The following is a 19116-nucleotide window of genomic DNA, read 5'->3' as shown; positions in this document are numbered from 1 at the left end:
CTGATTCCCCCATCACTATGTTGTTCCATTGGCGTTCTAACTGTTCGAGTTCTGTTTCTGAAACTATGGTGAAGATAAATTGATTTATAAATGTTTTGGAGATACATACGAGATTCAAAATCAAGAGTGTTTGTATGTTTCTTATGTTGTTGCTTTGTTTTTACATTTTTACCAGAAGAGTTTGCACCAAGTTTCTTTTCAGCTTGCTGAGTCATTTGTGTTAAAGATGATATTTGTTCTTTAATGATTTTTGTCCTAACCATAAGATTTAATGAAGCAATCCCCAATTCTTCAGATGTGAGTTGAGGTTTTCTTTCCGATAAATATGTAGTGTTAAGAGGGGCTTGCGCAATATTTACATAAATACTTTCAAAAGGATTCTTCACGAATGTAGAAGAATTCACTTTCTTATACACTGTTGAAATGCTATACTTTTCTCCATCGTTATTTGTTGAAAGCTCAATTTTTCTGAGCCTTGACCTATGCATTTATAAAACATTGATGAGATTTGTAAACGATTCTTTAATTTTTAAAGTACAGGATCAAAAAGATCAATAAATTTCCACAAAGTGTTTGATGATACAAAAATTAAATATAATTAACTTATTTTTTTATTGTATGAAAAATTTGAACAGTCCATCCTCCAAAATCCAATGGAAATGTGAATTGTTGAAAGAAGAAAGACAAATCTCAATTTTTATGCAACTAACGCAGAAGCTGTGCTTGCTTGATATCTCCATGTTGGTGGAATCTTCTTGCTTTTCTTGTAGTAGCGAGCAAGACGATGAATTCTTGATTCGATAAGAATGAGACGATATTTTGAATCCTTGTCTTTTCTAAATTTTTCGAGATGTTTGCGCATGTTAACTGCTTTCTTGATGAGGCAGTACAAATCCTCTGGGATTTCAGGTGCAAGACCTTTTAAGTTTTCCAATTGATAAATTATTTACATTAATATATTTTTAAAAACGTTATATTCAATCCAAAAAAAGATAAATTTTTGAAAATGAATACCATTAGCTTTCAAGATACGGAAAATCTTTGTTCCAGTGATTGGCTTTGTCATTGGAACACCATTGGAATCTCTCAGAATAACACCAATCTGGGATGGCATCAAACCCTTTTTAGCGAGTCTCACAACGAGTTCAGAAACTTCCTGTGTTGTAAGTGTGTTCCATGATGGAGCTGCTCGGCTGTATGGGATGGCCGAGGATGAAATACCTTTTCTGATATATGTAATTCAATTCGTTGTTAAACATAATTTTTACATTTGATTCAAAAATTCAGAAAACAAATAGATGAATAAAAATGTGACTATAAAAAGACAAACCCTGGAGTGTGCATACGACCCATGATGGATGTGTTTTCTTCTTTCAATAAAAAATTACTTATTTAGGTATATTTATCCGCATAAATTATGATCAAACTTTAAAAAAAAACAAAATATTTCTACGAAAAGCTATGATTTTATTCCTATGAAACTACCAAAAAATAATGAATGTGTTTATCTTTCATATTCAATTTGGAGCAACTCACCAATACTGATCTTTTTTAAAATTGAACAATTCAAAAAAAAACAAATATTTGACGTGGAATGATAATTGAATTTCGGAAATGCAAAAAATAACACAATAATTTAATTTTAATTAATCAACATCAATTTTAGACGGAATTGCAAAATAATTTTTGCAAAAAAATTAATCTTGCTCAAAAATCATTTTGTAATTTCTTCGCTCTATACATGTTTCATTAACCATTTATTGTTAAAAATTTATAAACTTATTATTCAAAATTGGTCAACTTATAATTTGAAATTAGAAATATTGAGTATATGGGTGATTCTTTTTGAAAAGTCGCAAATGTAAAATTTGCAAATAAATCAAAATTTTCATATTTGGGTGATTTTTTTTGATATCATAAAAAATTCCGATGTTTGATCATAAAAAATTTTCATTAAGGGTTCTTTTGATTAGAAAAATGAAAGTGATGATCATTCAAATATATTGCTTTAAATATAATTATTATTAATTGCTTGTTGAATTTAATTAAAAACAAATAGTTTTTGCTTCAAATTTGAAAAAAAACAAAAAATTTATCAAAAAATTTGAAATTTCAATGAACAGAACAAAACCCAACTTTTATGGTTTTTAAAACATGATAAAAATAATCAAAATACATAATTAATCAATATCCAAAGCAAAAAACTGTTAAACAATGTTGTTGAAAATAAATTGAATAAGATAAGTTGAAATCGATAAATACTAAATGAAAATATTCTATTTTCAAGTATATCATCATCTGATTCTCCGACCATCCTTTCCAGCAGTCATATCAGCTTCAAATGCCTCCATTTCACTCTTCTGCAAAAAGTGAGATTTATGTTTTCTGTTCAAATCTCACCTTTCTCAATTCAAATCCAATCAGTTCATAAGAAAATATCAACGCCAATTTCCTTCCCAATCGCTTCATCATGCACACTTTCCATTTGAGTTCGCTCTCCCAACTCAAAATTCATTCTGCATTATGAGATATCCCGCTTTTATTCATTTTCATTCATTTCCACCTGCTGCTCTGAAAACGAAACAATAACAGCCATAAACAAATATTCATGTGTAATGAAATAAATAAATACCAAACTGCTCTTCAATTGTATTTTGCCAAACAGCTTCATTTCCACAGCCGTCATCATTCAAAAAATAAATCAATCTCTTCATTTCAGTCTCAGAATGGTTGAATACAGCATTGCATCCTTCTTCACAAAATATATCGTGTATCTCACTGGAGGGTCTTCTCAGCCCGTATACATTGTGGTGGATGTTCAGAGGTGTTTTTTCTGTTTTTGTCATGATCATCTCCTTTAATAATATTCTCAACCACCAAAAGAAGTATTTGATGTTTATCTCACCAACACATGGCACATGAGGGATATGGGGAAGAGAAGAGATGAAAGAAGATTATTTGTGGCAGGGGGTGGGAGTTGGGTGTTTTTTAGAATGTTAATATTTCAAGAGGGGGTTTTGAATGGTAGAGATTTTGAGACAAAGGGGTGGGGAAGAGCAGGAGGAGATTGGGAGAAAAAAACATAGTCAATATGTAGAGAAGTGACTGAGGATGATGAAGGAGGGCTTGTTGTTGATTAGAGAAATGGATTTTGAAAAGAAGGAAAAGAAGGCAAAAGTGGACAAGAAGAGGGAAATCGTGAAGCTTTCAAATGGTATAGGTGCTTCTTTTAAGAGGAGGATATTTTATGGAAGAGAACAGGAAAGAGAAGAAAAGGAGGGGATTGATATCTTCAAATGATTTTGTGAACTGAATGGAAGAGGTGAATGGAAATGAATGGAAATTGAAATATATTTACATTTATTGCTTTTGAAGAGAAAAGAGTGGACAATGCTAAAAGAAAGTCAACGAACTGATGATGTCATTTTTCATCAATTAATTTTCTTCGGGCTTCAACAAATATTTCGATAACGATTGTTTGCTCTTTGTCAAAACAACTTATTGAATTCGATATTTGGTGCAATCAACAACTTCACCCAAATTAATCTCAACATCTTCTTTAGGAATTCCAATTGACTGATTGCGCATTTCCCTATTACCACATATATTCACATTTTTTCGATTTGAACTTCGTCATCGTGGGATCATCATCTTCTTCTTCTGATCATTCTCCTTCATTCAATCGACCATCTTCCTCATTTTTCGGTTGACAAACACAAAATTCGCCTTCTCACAATTCACTTGCTTATTCAGCGACAAGCACGCCTATTATGAACAGCATAGCCAAAAACACGCAAAATCTTCTTCAGTCAAATATTGCTTCTTCTGCTGCTTCTTCTTTGACTTCAACAATTTCTTCCTCGTATTCTTCTTCTTCTTCTGTATCTTTTTATTCTCTCAACTTCTTTAACATCTTCTTTGTTGATTTTTATCACATTCTGATGGATTAGATCATCAACATTTTGATTCGTTTGTGAGAGTCACTTGGCAGAGCCACTAAATTGAACAAAAAATTGTGTCATTCTGTTTCTATTCTCTCAACGTCATCATATTCGTAATCAATGCGTTCTGCAGCTTCGCTGAATATGCATCTGAACTGTTTGCCTTTTTTGCGGCAGTTCGTTCCGCTCTGCTTCAGCACTTCGTACGGCTTCCACATTCAGGCTGTGCTGAACGGAGTAAATGAGGTGAATGGGCGTCACATGAGAAATGGCAACTGAAGGCGGAAGGAGCTGTTTGGCTCATTGCGCACATCTTTTCGCTCATTGACATCACCAAGGAGCAAAGAGAGAGAAGCGCATGTACAAACAGAAGAGCCAAAGATCGCTGAACTCAGAAGAAAGTTGAGTACTGAGCAGAGGAAAGGGAGACAGCAGGAAATGCCAAAGAAGAAGATGATGATGAACGAGAATAACAAGATAACAACATCACATAAAGACACTTTCGAAACAAGACTTGAACAAGCAGCAACAAAAAGAAGCGGAAGAGGAAGAGAAGAAAAAGGAGGCGCTGATCATGATGAACAGCAGCAGTTATTTTGCTCGTTCGACAGCACACTCTCCTCTTCCCAGCTGCACACTCAAAACATCAAAGCCTCCTCGACAATTGCAACCACTCCTTTTTCTCACTTGCCCTGCACCCAATTATCTGTCACTTATGTTCTTGCTGGCGCTCCATTGCCTCCCGCCACAGACACCTCATCACTTACACAGAAGTCCTTCTGCACAACTGGACAAAGCTCCACTTCTTCATCTCCTTCATCTATTTCTTCGTTCTCGCTTCCGATTCCTTTAGAGATTCTTGGAAAGAACAAATTATGCAATGCAAATGTGTTTGCGAGAAGGAGCGTGTAAGCCTAGAGGGATGTGTTTGAGCCTCTGAGCATCCTTCAGAACAACGCAGCATATGCAGCAAGCAAGAGGATTTTAATTATTGGTGGTGAGGATGAGAAAGAGGAGAAGAAGGGAATGGGATCCTGAAAGGAGAGAAAGAGGAAATACGAAAGACAAAAGAAGTGGAGGAGCGGAGGAAATCCGAGGAAGTGCTGGTGAATGAGATGGCCAAGATCGAAGAAGAGCAGAGGAGATGACTGGATTCTGAGCTGGAGGAAAAGGCAAAGTATATGTTTATTGGTATTGAAGCGAGGGAGAAAGAGGAGATGATGAAGAGAAGGAGAATGAGGAGGGAATATGGAAGAGTTTAGGGATGTGGAAACAAGGAAAAAAATGAAGGCGATGAAGATAACACGAAAGATGAGGACGAAGAAGATGATTGCAAGAACAACGATGAAAACGAAGAAGTGATTTTGGAGGATTTTTTGAACAATTTCAAACAAGTTGTTTCAGGTGCTAGGAAGATGAAGCGTATAACAAATTTTAAGAAAAAATAATCTAAAAAATAAAGAAGAAGAAGTATGCAACTTGACTGGAATTGATGAAGATATAGAAGACTTCATACGATAGAAGAAGCTTCCAGAGATTCTGACACCATTCCCAAGAAGAGTGGAAAAGTTTTATGAAGACGACTGGTGGGGCTTAGGTGCATGGGATGGCTGGACGTATGAAGAGTACAAAGCAGAAGTGACTCACAGGAAGGGAAGGAAAGGAGCAGGGAAAGATCACCTCTGCTGTTTCAGAAGGAGAAAGGGATAAGAACATTCAGTCAGAGCAGTGTGCCCGGAAGAAGAGATGCGTTGTCGAAGCTGTTTTCTTCGCTTTCGTTCTCAAAATTTGCATCTTTCTTCACGTCGCAGAATTCAATGGCTATGGATCTGATGCAGAAACACCCTGTGCTCAATTTTGTTGCGCATTTTGATTCAACTGCAGAATTTGACGCAAATGCAAACATTGCTCTTCGTCCTCTTTCTCACTGAACTTCTTCGCTTGTCAATTCGTTATTATTTATGAACGTCCAACAGAAATCTTCTCCTTCTTTCAGAACATATTTTTTTCCTTCACTGCAATTCCAAGCTTAACTTCTATCTTCTGCTAATTCTGCTGCTCCTGGATCACTTCCTCCACTAAAACTTCCTGCTTTCTCTTCGTCTCCTTCTCTTGCATTCAACTCCCCTCGAATTCGACATCGTTTCTCACTTTCATTCACATTCAGAAAGACAAAAGGAATATTTATTCTATCATGGAATATCTGTATAATTTATATGTCAATGGATGAAATTCAATTTCAAATCAAGAATAGACTATCATCATGCATGCAACAGAAAAAAGAAATTACCTCTGCTTTTCATTTGGAAGTTGAAAGATTACAGAAAACAGTAGGAGCAGGACAGGATTGGATATTTGGGGTTAATGATTATGTGGATGATCTTTGAGAGATTGCATAATTTCATGCGCCTTTATCAAGCAATCAAAAAAGAAACAAAGAGGGGAATAGAAATTTATTAAAATACAAATAATCGAAGGATAATTCTATGAAATAAGTGCCTCTGCAGCGGACAAAAAAGGTGAAAAGGGAATAACAAAAGAAATTGAAAGTTTTGAAGAGCTTGCTGAAATAATCGAAATACGTCTTTTTGAAGAGAAGAAATAGATGATTCCTTAAAGCAACAACTTTATTTTCATTTGATGAAAAGGAGAAATATGATGAAGAAATGACAAAGAAATATTTTTTAACCGGAGCTGATTTTGAGCTCTTTGATAGAATAAGCGATTCCACGTTCCTCAAATAAAAATGTTCTGAAAGCGCAAAGATTTTTCAATTGTTTGGAAAATAATCAAAATAAGAAGAGATAATTGAAGAGACAAAAAAGAAATCGGAAAATGATTATCATTTCCAGTGCTTTTTATATCGACATCGATGAGGTTGAGAGTCTTTGTTGGAGTGAAAATGGAGAGGAGAAGAGAGAGGGAGGCATCGCTGAAGGGAGCAATGCATCCGAGGGCATCCTCCACTGTTTCACATGGGTTTTGTTGTGTTTTGCCACATGTATCAGCATCAATTCCATTGAGGATAACAATTTTTTTCAAAACGATGAGGAGGAGCCAGCTGTTGAGCTCTGCTTAATCAAATTATCCAATTCTTCTGTTTATGTTTGATGAAGCTGCTGAACCGAATAAAAGGAAAGGAAATTTGTTAGCTGTTCAAAGACGAAAAGAAAAAAGAGAAATAACTATTATTTATAAATTGGTTTCAATAATTTTGTTTTCTTATCGTTTTTTCTGTTCTTATTTTAAATTTTTTCTTTGCAATATTTTGTTTTTCCAGTTTTGAAATTTCTGTTAACCTTTTAAAGATAGATTTTTCGTTTTTTTAAAAAACTTGATCAAAATATTCAATTTCACATAAAAATCAAAAGGTGTGTTTTTTTGTTTTTATTAATGAAACAAATATAATTTTCAGAAATAAAAGCGAAATACTCATGAAAAATCAATTTATCTCTTTGATCAATAATTACCACAATAGATTTTATTTTTTCAATTTTTGATCTTTTTTTATGATGTTAAAAAAAATCACCCATTTTGCTTAAATTTATGTTAACACTCACCAAACTTCACTTATATGAAATATGTTTCTGGATAATGCTATTTCATTCATTCTGAAGAAATTTCGTGAGTGGAAACAGAAATGTGAACAAAATGTGAAATTTTTATATTTTTTTGATAATTAAACATTCGCGACTTTTTAAAAAGAATGACCCATACAGATATAGCATAAAATACCGGACATCGCACAAAATACCGGACAAGATCGATATCTCAATGACCACAAGAAGAAAAATTCTGTTAATTTTCCTCAAAATACATCTCATTAATGCAAACTCATTTGATAAGTGAGTCTTTCAAAACAAACTTATTAGTGTCAGAAAAAATTAAAAAAGAAAACTCGGAGAAATTCAAAATCCTATTTCTCCGAGTTTTCTTTTTTAATTTTTTCTGACACTAATAAGTTTGTTTTGAAAGACTCACTTATCAAATGAGTTTGCATTAATGAGATGTATTTTGAGGAAAATTAACAGAATTTTTCTTCTTGTGGTCATTGAGATATCGATCTTGTCCGGTATTTTGTGCGATGACCGGTATTTTATGCTATATCTGTATTTTAAATTTTATTCGTTAAAAATTCGTTTTTGGCTGAGAATCGGAAAGTGGTTAAAATGTTTTATTCTTTCATTATTCTAAAAAAGGATGAGAAATTGAACCCCGATTTTTTTATTTGTTAATAAACAATAAATTATCTGATTTTTAAAAAAAATTTCATCGTTCTAAAAATTGGAAAATTTTCAAATGAATTCATCTCATGTTTTGAGTTTTTGGATTTTTCAATCAAGTCAAGTTATTTGCATTGAAATTTATTCTGATGAATTTTATTAACAAATTAAGAATTCCGAAAATGCAATAACAGATTTTCTCATTTGTGAAAAATGTGAATAAAATTTTTTTGATAAGTTTATTTTGTTTCATTTTCTTGTGAACAGGATAATTAAATATTTTCATCAAATTACTGTTCCCACTCACGAAACTTCACTGGAATGACAACAATGATATATTCAAGTTTTCACATCCATTCTAGAGAAGTTTCGAAAATGCGTATAAATTTTTGATCAAGAAATGGATTATTTTTTTTGAATGGATGCAAATGTTTTATATCTGAGTTAAATTAAAATGAACCTTATTTGATCATATTTTTATTGCAAATCCATCAAATTTCATCACTTTGCATTTAATCTCACATCAAATTGGTTTGTGTATTCTTATTTGCAAAGTGATGAAATTTGATGGATTTGCAATAAAAATATGATCAAATAAGGTTCATTTTTATTTAACTCAGATATAAAACATTTGCATCCATTCAAAAAAAATAATCCATTTCTTGATCAAAAATTTATACGCATTTTCGAAACTTCTCTAGAATGGATGTGAAAACTTGAATATATCATTGTTGTCATTCCAGTGAAGTTTCGTGAGTGGGAACAGTAATTTGATGAAAATATTTAATTATCCTGTTCACCAGAAAATGAAACAAAATAAAAATTTTCAAAAAAGAATTACAGATTAGTGATCATTTTTTTTGTATATATTTTCTCTGTCTTATATTTCGGTTTGAAAATTCTCATTGAATAGTGATTAATGTTTACAAAAAAGTGATATTTTATTTAAAGATTCTTTTCTCATAAGTTGTATTTCAAACGTTGTTTTTTGAAACAATTATCAAACATTTTTTCTATTGAATAAATAAATCTTCTCCAAAGAAATAAAACCATTGATGAATAATCAATCCGAAAAAAGAAATGTTTTCATAAATAATTGCCCACATGCTCTTTTCAACTTTTTCTCTTTCAACATTTATCAAAAAATATTGAAAATTAATAAATAAAAAAAAGGACTTAAAAATAGAAATATTTTTCATGAATGGAAATTTATTGAGGAATGTCACATCACAAATAAACTCAATCCAATTAGTTTTTACCAAAAATTGATCAATAATCAAACAGATATTCACTGTTCTTGTTAATTGTTAATTCTTTTTGTACTATTGAAATTAAGAAAAACAAAGATTTGATGAATATTTCGTTTATTTTATCATGTTTTTTTTGAAATGCTTTATGAAATTTAAATGAAAAAAACACTCAAACATATCAATTGTTCACCAAGTGTTGTTTATTGCGGAAGTCCAAAATAAACTGGCATCTTGTCAATGTTCATAATTCCCCACTCTCCTCCTTTTGTTTGTCTTGTTTGTCTTGTGCATGACAGTGGCAATGACTTGTTGTCCAATTTGACAATTTCAATCACTTTTTGGAAGCTTTCTTCGAGGATCCGCGCTGTTGAAGGAGCTCTGTGAAAATCATTCACAAGTCCACTTTCTTTAAAAGCAGAAAAAATGCTAATCGACGAAGAAACTTGCAGAATAGCATTCACTGCAACCCACAAAAGTTGTTCCACGCTGTCGTGCGTTGAACCCGACCTAACCTGTTGAATTTGAAGCTTCCAGAGAGAGAAAATTGACAAATCCAATGACTGCAACAAATGTGTGGTATTTGGATGTGAAACCAAAAGCAATATATCTTCATTAGCAGGTCGAGTCACTACGTTGTCCGACAGGTGCATTCGGCACTCATCAAGCATCAACACCGCTTGTGCATGTATATCTGGCAAAATCATTCTTTTAATGTTGACATGAGGAATGAAAACTTTCTCAATCCAGTTTTCAAACAACTCCTTTGTAAAATAAGACGAATTTCCAATTTCAACGCAACCATGAATTCCGATTTGATAGCCAAAAGATTGAAGGGATCTAACGTTGAATGGTTTTTGTACAAGAAAACAAGGAGGAACAAAAGTTCCATCAAGTGAAATGCAGTGGAGCAATGAAATCCTTTTTTCTCCTCTGTCAACAGGCGTGTGATTCATTTCAAGATTTTCATTTGTTCCCACTATTAAGTTCACCTTTCTTGTATCTTCATGCGCATGATAACCTGATTCATCAGCACAAAAGATCATTGAAAAATATTTTCAATTCACATATTGAGTCAAGTAATTTTTCCAGGTTATAATACTTTGTTCCGAAATTTTCATTCTTTTTTCGTCTCTCACGCTTGATGGAACAATCATCAATTCCTCGCTATGCCTTTTTATGAATGAAGAATGAAAATTGTGAGAAGGCGTTTTATGACAAACTTTTGCAACAACGGCTCTTAGCGTTTTCGGTGTGATTTGCTTTCTTTTATCTCTCATATTTTTCAGTATTTCCATGACTCGTTTTTCTTGCTTTCGAGTCATCAACATGTTCTTTTTCTCAATCACCTTTTTTCTTATATATCCAGTTCGAATCTGGCAGACAAGGCTCGGTGTGCAGTTGAGTGCCTTTGCAATTCGCACGTTTGAAGGTATTTTTGCTTTTCTTATTTTGCATGCGTCGAAGAATGAACGAATTAATGAAACTTTTGTTTTTGAAGGTTTTCGAGACAAGAAGGATGAAATGAAGTGGAGGTCTAATTTTGGAATGAATCCTGTTAATGTTGTTTCAAATGAAGATATAGAAAAAGTCGATAATGTTGAAGGCATTTCCAGTAAAAAGATAGACAAATATGTTTAACCGAAGCAACCATAATAATTTAAGAATCATTGTTCCCAACATTTAACAATTAACATGAATTGTGAGTGACTGAAGTGATTTTAAACTGTTAAATCGTTATTTTTATTCAATTTTGAAAGAAATTCTTGTATTCAATATTATTTGAATATGGTGGACAAAATAACATATTCTTGCGTTTTCGTTGTCAAGTGTGTGTTATTCTTTAAGAAAAAACGTTTTTGTTTAATATTCTGTTTTTGACGAAAACTTCTTTTTTGAAATAAAAGTTTGTAACGAACACTTCTAAAAAATCGGAAATGCAAGTCAATATTTGGAAACAGAATTGATATGGATTGATTTTTAAAGTGGGAAAGTTTGAAGCGTTTGTCACTTAAACCGATCGAAAATAATGAGGTGTTTGATTGAAATAGAAAATAAAACAGGTGCGACTTCTCGAAAAGAATCACACGTGTAATGCAAAGTGCAATGTAAAATGCAGAACCTGGAACAACAAATGAACTTTTTTTTCATGATTCAAAAACATCCAGAGAGCATTTTTGATCAATAAAGAGAACGAAACAAGCGGTATTATGTTGAAAATACAAATAAGAATTAAATTGCACTTTATTAATTTATTTTTTTTTCAAATATGACTAAAGATGAATGAAACAAAACTTTCCTCCACTTCAAACAGATTTTATTTTATTATTTTTCAAATCGCACAAAAAATTTATATTACATGATTTTGATGTCGGAACATTTTTGTTGACGAAATAAGTTTAATTTATAAAAAAAACCTGAAAAAAATCAAAAACCTATGAAACTTCAAGTCCTGATTGTTGTGCAACAGGGCTCATATTTTTTTTTCCATTTTTTTTACAATAGAGATTATTAGAAAACAAAATTTATATAATTTTTTGATCAAATAATTTTTGATATGGCTTGATCACAGAAATATTGATAAAAATCATTGACAAAATGGGGTCGTTTTTGTCAAAGATTGTGAACAAGTTTGGCAAAACAGAAAAAAGAATCTTGATGTTTGGATTGGATGGTTTGAATGGAATCGATTAACTTGTGAAATGAACAGTTTCGATAATTTTTTTTATTACCATTTCACTGACAGCCGCTGGAAAAACTTCAATTTTGTACAAGCTGAAGCTAAATGAATTTATTCGCACAATTCCAACCATTGGATTCAATGTGGAAGAAGTTCATTACAAAAGAATTACTTTCAATATTTGGGATTATGGAGGAGGTGGAAAAAGAATGAAACAACTAATGTATTACTACTGCAGAAGAAAAGATGCGATCATTTTTGTAGTTGACAGTACAGATGTTTCTCGCCTTGCTTGTGCAACAACGGGTTGTGGAGATTGCGTGAAAGACGAGCTTGAAAATTTCCTTCAACAAGAAGCAGAAAATGCTCCACTTTTGATATATGCGAACAAGCAAGATCTGAGCGATGCGGTTGGTCCAGAACATATTCAGGTTAAGCTGGAACTTGATAGTCTTTGTGCAGGGAGATCTTGGCACATTCAGCCTTGCTCTGCTTTGACGGGGGATGGGCTTCTCGAAGGATTAGAATGGCTTGCGAATGAGTTTGCCCGCAAACGGAAATAGGATAGAGCATAAAAGGGGCTTTCCTTTCGTATTTTTCAGGATTCTTATAAATTGGATTGGTTTGAAAGTTTTTGTTAATTGAATGCTTGATTTGTGTTTTTATTTATTTATTTTTTTTTTTAATGTTTATGCTGAAGTGAAGCTTATTGTTGTTTTTTGTTGGAGTTTTCTTTTGCTTTCAATTACCACTTTCTTCCTTTTTATAACGAGTAATTTTTTCTTTGAGTGCTTTTCACTTTGTTTTTGAGTGAAATGAGAGATTTTGTTGATGGCTATCATTTTTTGTTTCATCGCTTCTTTCAAATGAGATTTCGTTCTTTCTAATTTGACTCTGCAAAGAGGTTGTTTGTGCCTTTGTATTTTGCTCCTTTTTCTTTTCGTTCATTTTTTGTGATGAATTTGAGAGGTTTGGTTTTTGAGTTTGATCGGCAAAGCTTGATGCCAATGAATTTGATTCAATTAGACAGAGATATTTTTATTTTATTTATTCCCCCCCCCCCCCCCCCCCCCCCGTGAATTGTACAATAAATTCCAATATCACTTTGCTATTACAACAAATATTTTGTTTTTCTTATTAAAGAAAGAATTAAATGATAGATCAATAAATGGTTTCACTTCTGTCTGCACTATAATTCATTGAGTGCTTGATGTTGGGTACAGAAGCTGAAAAAGATGAAGGCTTTGCGCTGAATGAGGTCCAAACAATATTTGCTTCGCATTTTGGAGATGATTCGAGAAATGTTTGCGGAACAAATATCGCTCCGTTCCAAACAATTGAACATGCACTTACGTTGCTGAATAAGAACATTGATGCAAAGTCGATAAAGATTCTAGATGAGCTTGGAATGCAAGCTGGGAGCAAATGGAATAAAGAGTTTCTGCTTGAAATAGAAAGTTCGTCTTCTCAGGGCATAAGCCGAAGGCTGAAAGTTGATATAAGCTCATCAGCGCAAAAGGGAATCTCACGTGTTGTTTGTGAAATGGAGATGCAACTGCGTTGCTTGGATTTTTGTTAGACTCAAACAAATCAGAATCCAACAGATATATCTGGGGGCACCTTCGAAAACGCCCGAGAAGGGCATGCCTTTCATCAACAAGATGCACCTGCAGTCATTTTACTCGATTCAGAAAACGGCAACCTTCAGCTTGCTCATTGCACGATTTCCACTTTGAAGCATTTGCTTGAGCCTTTTGAATTTTCATTTTTGAGAGCAAAAAGCGGAAAACTGTCGATTGCAGATCTGGACATTGACGATGTATATAAGTTCACCACAAAAGTTTCTTCTATTATTGTTTCGGAAAAAGTCGAGATTGGCAAATTTGATGGCGTGAAGATTGAAAATTTTATTCTGGAGAAATGCTCTGTTTTTGAGCATCCGAAAAGCCTTAAGCTGAAAAACACTCATATTAATTATTGTGAAAGAAAGAACGAAAATGTCGCATGCATGGATTGTTCGAGCAGTGGTGAAGAAGCTGTCAATTTGGTGTTCACAAACAATGTTTTTCGGTATTGCACTTCAGAAGATTCAATGGTCTGAGGCGCCCTTTCAGTTAGCATGGAATATCCAAACAGCATTTTGGAAATGATGGGGTGCTCCTTTCAGAGCTGCAAAAGTTTATGTGGTGCTGGGCTCTATTTGAGTATTGTTAAATGAACAGCAACAATTTCGCAAGCAAGTTTTCATTCGTGTGAAGTGACTGTCGGAGGTGGCGGGATATACGTGAAAGATGCAAATTTGATGAAAAGTTTTACTCTTATAGAAGTTTTATTTGATGGCTGCAGCATCGAAAATGGAGGAGGAGCGTGGATTGGCGTTGGCGGAGATGAAATAAAAACGTGTTGTTGGTTTCGAAATTGCCTATTTTCAGGAAACGGGGCCTTGGAAAGTGGAGCAGATTTGTTTGTCTCGGAAGGTGGAACAAAATCGATTGACAAGACAATTATTGACGAGAAAACGTTCTCGACTTCGGAAAGCAAAAGAGTTTGCGTTCAAAATGTGACAAGTGGCAATATCCAGGAAAGAGACGACTTGCTGCGTGAAGGATCGTTGATTTATTACTTAAACGTTGACACAGGAAAAGACGATCCTGACTGCGGATTGAGAAAAGAGACGCCTTGCTTTTCGATGAGCGCAACGATAAAGAGAATTGAAGTGAAATGGCAAACAAGCGTAATTGCAGATGGGGAGGGAATGATGCAGATCAAAGAGCCAATAAACTTCGATGGCAATGAAAAGATAGACGTGAGCTGGAATTCGAAGAAATTGCATGTGAATGTTGCATTGACAAAAGGGACTTGCGGAGGATGGGGATGGGGCAATAAATGTTAGAAATAAGTTATCAGTGAATCTGAATTCATGGTACATAAAGATAGATACGACAGTTGAGACGAGCAAGACTTCGCCATTTGTTGTTTCCAGCGATTTTGCAAGGGCATTTGGATTGCAGTGTTCTTTTATCTGCTCGAGCTTCCGAAATGAGATGTTGAATTGTGCTTTGTTTGAGATCCACAGGGGAGAGTTTGCGCTGGATGAAGTTGAAATGCACGATTTCTCATCAACCAGAGCATTGCTTTTGGAGAAGGAGAAACGCTAACGATTACTGCGAACAAACTGAACAATCTCAAAACAACAAGCGCCGATGAATCTATTTTCACATTTTGTGGAGAATGGAAAGATATTTTGCTCAAGTCAAACAGCTTTTCAGAATGCACTTCTCCGAATCACAAGAAGGGAGGAGCCATCTGCATTAAGTATTCTCGAGCTGATGCGCGTGTGCACATCATCAACGAAAGATTTTATTGTTACTTATGCACCGAAGGCTACAGAACTGGAGGTGGATCGCTTGGAGGAGCTGTATTGATTGATGCAATGGACGAGGTTGTTGATGGCTTAAATATTTATTTGTCTCAATAAACTTTCGCAGAATGTGTTTCGGATGTTGGCAAATGGATTTTTATATTGTGCGCAAAAGGAGTTTCGCAGTTAACAGATGATTGCTTTGGATTAAACTTGTACAAATTGTTTGGGAAAGAGAATTTAATAATTGTTGAAGAGAGGCAGAACAAGGAGACGGTAAATGGAAGAAAGAGTCCGAGCAATGCAGATCACGTTGATCTTCTGATGCCAGGAGAGCATCAACTTATCTACAAAAGTACAACACTTTATGTTGGAGGAGAAGGATCCGTTGACTCAAGAGATTGTGGAAGAAAAGAGAAGCCGTGCCAAACAATTGAATGCACAGAAGACCATGTTATTTTTGGAAAGACGAATTCCTTTTTGGTCAGTGGAATGCACACCTTGAAGAAGTCGAGCATTCCTGTTGATTATACAACGTTTTTTATCAATTCTCAAGAGAACGATGCTGCTACGCTTGTTATTCCGCAGGCTCTTGAGCTTTATTGCGATGATGTTGCTGTGATTTATTGCGTTGATCAGTTGATTTCGTTGTGCTCATTGTCGATAGAGTATCCACTGCATTTTGAACATCACCCAGTTGATATTATTTTGATTGAAGGAGATTTCCGACTCATTTCAATAACTTTGAAGCCGTCTGCAGAGGAGATAGAAGCTTATTGCAACCAATTTTCTGTGCCTTTTCTGGACTTTAAGCTGATTGTTGCGCGGAAAGGATCATTGTTCATGACAAATGTTATTGTTATAGGAGCGATAAGCGAAAAAGCAGCCTCTTATGCAATTGCTTCTATTGATCCAACATTGAATTGTCATCAACAGGAATACGGAACAGATGGAATTGCAGTCAATTCCAGAAAAGATCTGGAAGGCGATGCCTCTGTTTGAGAATGGGGCAGCTGCCTTGTCTCGATTCAAACTTGGCGTGGAGTGAATGTTCCTTGTATTGAAAATTGCGTATTCAAGAATATTAAAGAAGGAGCGTTGCTAATCACAGAGTCAGTTTTGGAGATGGAAAACAACACTTTTGAAAACAACCAACCAGACCCGTCGAGGAAAGCATTTCCTCATCTGAGGCACAACATCCACTGCGAAAAGGGAGACATTAACCGAATCACGATCAAGTCATTGAACGAGGCAAGCGATGGCTCAACCGATGTTCCATTTGGCTTTTGGAACAAGAAGTGCGATGTGAATGGAGAAGCAGTGAAAAGCATGACAGGGCTGTTTTATACGCCTGAGCTGAAAGAAGCAGCAATTGAAAAGCCTTCGGAGGCTTATCCAGCAAATGACAATCAAATGGATATTCTCAATAAATATGGACTAAATACGAAAAATGAAGAAAGCGAAGTGACAATCAATGCGAAAGGAGAATATCTTATTCCGTGTGGATTGAGATTTGAAATTGGAAAAAAAGAAGGAAAAGGCCAGTTGCAATGGGCTGAGGTGTCAATCTCAGAATTTTTGACTGAGTCTTTCTTGAAAGTGAAGATTGCAAAGTCTTTTTTGGATGCAAAAGATGCTGAAACCATTGAAGTTTGCTTGCGCTATCCAAACGGATTGGAAAATGGGGTGTATGCCACAGCCAGTGTGATTCTGAAGCAAGGAAAAAAAGAAGACAGTGCAGATAAAGAAAAGCCACCACAGCAACAAATAATAATAATAAAAATACTTGTTGCCTCGTGTTGCGGAGGAGTAGCTCTTATTGCAGCAGTCGTGGTTGTGCTTGATGTGTGTGTGGTTTGCCGGAAGCGGCGAGGATATGCCAGGCTAAACAAGAGCAGGGGAAGAGAGACATTAATTATCGCCCTTCAAACACCTATTCATAGGCAAGTAGGTGAGTTGATCCTGGAATGTTTTATTTGTGAAAGTGTTTGATGGATTTTATGCTTTGCATATTTTTTGGATGTTTTTATCTTTCAAAAGTTTGTTGTTTTTAAAAGACTTGTATGTGTTTTGTGTTGCTGTTATGGAGGATATATTTTTCCATACTTTTATTTTTTTAAATACAAAAATGAATTTTGTCAATCTTTTATTGCTAATAGAAGGAACATATTTTGAAGCTTCTGCATTTCACATTTTGTTGATGGATTGTAATTTGTTTTTCTCCCTTTTTATTTATTTGTTACAAGTGAAAGTGAATTTCAAAGATAAGGTTTTATTTTTTCACATTTTATTTTGACATTTTTATTTTTGTGATTGGTGACAGCCTTTATTTGGCTGAAAATGAAGAGAAATATTTTTTTATTTCGTTGGAATTGTTCAATAAATTGAATTTTGAAACTATACTTTATTTATTTGAGTGACTTTTCTCTCGAAGAAAAAAGAAACAAAATCAAAGATGTGAGTTTTTAATAAACAGCATCCTGAAATGAAGAATATGAAATTTGGCTTGATTTCACTCAAGAAGAAGAAGAAGAAAATATTTCTTTCTGTGTTAGTTGAACTCTGTTTTTGTGCTCTGCCTTTACACACAAACAGAGGATTGCCTGCCTTCAATGAGGTTGCTGGAGAAGAAAGGCGCAATGAGGAGAATAAGAAGAAGAATTAGAAGCAGAATCAGAAACTGAAGAAGAAGAGCAAGTTGAAGATGCAACATAAAAAAGTGCATTTTTTGAGAATCAGCCACAATCAGTGGAAAATGATAAGTTGATTGCTCCACACAGATATAGATGAAAACATACTGCAATATTCACTATTATTCCCCTTGAAGCATTCCAGAGAGGTTTCATTTTTGCTGCTTTTTGTGTTTCTTTCAGTCTTTCTTGTCTCTTCAGATGCTCCATCTTTGCATTATTTGCCTCTCTTCACATGCCAATGAACTGCAATGTATGAAAACCAGACTCCCAACGCTGCCCTCTTCCCGTGTCCCAGCCATTCCTCGTTTCGATTGGATTGAAAAAGGGCAGGAATAAATTGTGCGTATTCGAAGATGTTCTCAATAATAGCCTTTTTCAGAAACATTTCTGGATTTTCCTCTTTCTCCTTTTCCCCAAATCGAATGAAGCGTACTCAATAGCTTCGGCTGCCGTGCGTATTCTCCACGAACAGTTCTGCAACTTGGCGATCCATCGCACACTTGCGAAGCTGAAATCCACAAAGTTCATGAGCTGTGATTCGTTTCTCTCAACTTCAACTCCTGCCTTTCTTCTGCTTCATGACCAAATCCACAATGACGGAGGCAGAAAGATCTTCTTCACCGACTCCGCCTATTTTCATCTTTCTTCCTGCTTTTCCCTCTATAAGAAGCTAACTTTATCTTCATGTTTCATCAGCAACCTTTGGAGGTGACATATTTTAATGTGAATGATTTTCACAACTCTTTTCTTTGAGCTTTGCTTTCTGCATAAACCAATCTTCGTTGCTCACCATCTTCCATTTTATCGTGCCATTGATGCCCGTTTCATACGAGCTTTCAGTTTGATCATATTTTTCAGTTCCATTGTTGGAGCTGTCATATTTTTAACAAATAATTTGTTTGTTTCAAACATGTTGATTCGAAAAGAATTCGACGCGCCAAAATCAGCTTGTCCGCAAATCAAAGTTCTTC

General features: G+C 34.6%; 7 protein-coding genes across 7 annotated transcripts; 5 read left to right on the top strand and 2 right to left on the bottom strand.

Moving 5' to 3' along the window:
• Positions 1-512: 512 nt before the first annotated feature.
• On the bottom strand, positions 513-1395 carry MONOS_16808 (putative 40S ribosomal protein S13). The gene is made up of 3 exons (XM_067869681.1): positions 1331-1395; positions 1015-1226; positions 513-918 (listed from the first exon to the last, which is right to left on the bottom strand). Exons 1-3 carry the CDS (start codon positions 1351-1353, stop codon positions 698-700), a joined length of 456 nt encoding a protein of 151 aa, XP_067719873.1. The 5' UTR covers positions 1354-1395; the 3' UTR covers positions 513-697.
• Positions 1396-4379: 2984 nt separating this feature from the next.
• Positions 4380-4853, top strand: MONOS_16289 (uncharacterized protein; the record flags this gene model as incomplete). The annotated part of the gene is made up of 1 exon (XM_067869204.1): positions 4380-4853. One exon carries the CDS (start codon positions 4380-4382, stop codon positions 4851-4853), a length of 474 nt encoding a protein of 157 aa, XP_067719872.1.
• A 4761-nt stretch (positions 4854-9614) lies between these two features.
• MONOS_10351 (uncharacterized protein) lies at positions 9615-10457 on the bottom strand (the record flags this gene model as incomplete). Its single annotated transcript, XM_067862795.1, has 1 exon — positions 9615-10457. The coding sequence occupies one exon, from the start codon at positions 10455-10457 to the stop codon at positions 9615-9617; it is 843 nt and encodes a 280-aa protein (XP_067719871.1).
• Positions 10458-12009: 1552 nt separating this feature from the next.
• Positions 12010-12654, top strand: MONOS_10350 (Arf1i; the record flags this gene model as incomplete). The annotated part of the gene is made up of 2 exons (XM_067862794.1): positions 12010-12085; positions 12158-12654. 2 exons carry the CDS (start codon positions 12010-12012, stop codon positions 12652-12654), a joined length of 573 nt encoding a protein of 190 aa, XP_067719870.1.
• Positions 12655-13301: 647 nt separating this feature from the next.
• On the top strand, positions 13302-14192 carry MONOS_10349 (uncharacterized protein; the record flags this gene model as incomplete). The annotated part of the gene is made up of 2 exons (XM_067862792.1): positions 13302-13625; positions 13686-14192. 2 exons carry the CDS (start codon positions 13302-13304, stop codon positions 14190-14192), a joined length of 831 nt encoding a protein of 276 aa, XP_067719869.1.
• Positions 14193-15776: 1584 nt separating this feature from the next.
• MONOS_10348 (uncharacterized protein) lies at positions 15777-16454 on the top strand (the record flags this gene model as incomplete). The annotated part of the gene is made up of 1 exon (XM_067862791.1): positions 15777-16454. One exon carries the CDS (start codon positions 15777-15779, stop codon positions 16452-16454), a length of 678 nt encoding a protein of 225 aa, XP_067719868.1.
• Positions 16455-16577: 123 nt separating this feature from the next.
• On the top strand, positions 16578-17444 carry MONOS_10347 (uncharacterized protein; the record flags this gene model as incomplete). The annotated part of the gene is made up of 1 exon (XM_067862790.1): positions 16578-17444. One exon carries the CDS (start codon positions 16578-16580, stop codon positions 17442-17444), a length of 867 nt encoding a protein of 288 aa, XP_067719867.1.
• Positions 17445-19116: the final 1672 nt, after the last annotated feature.

Source organism: Monocercomonoides exilis (genome assembly GCF_001643675.1).
Source record: "Monocercomonoides exilis strain PA203 chromosome Unknown scaffold58-502437, whole genome shotgun sequence".
NCBI lineage: Eukaryota > Preaxostyla > Oxymonadida > Polymastigidae > Monocercomonoides > Monocercomonoides exilis.
The sequence above is the reverse complement of the archived record's forward strand: the minus strand, read 5'-3'. Positions and strand labels throughout refer to the sequence as shown.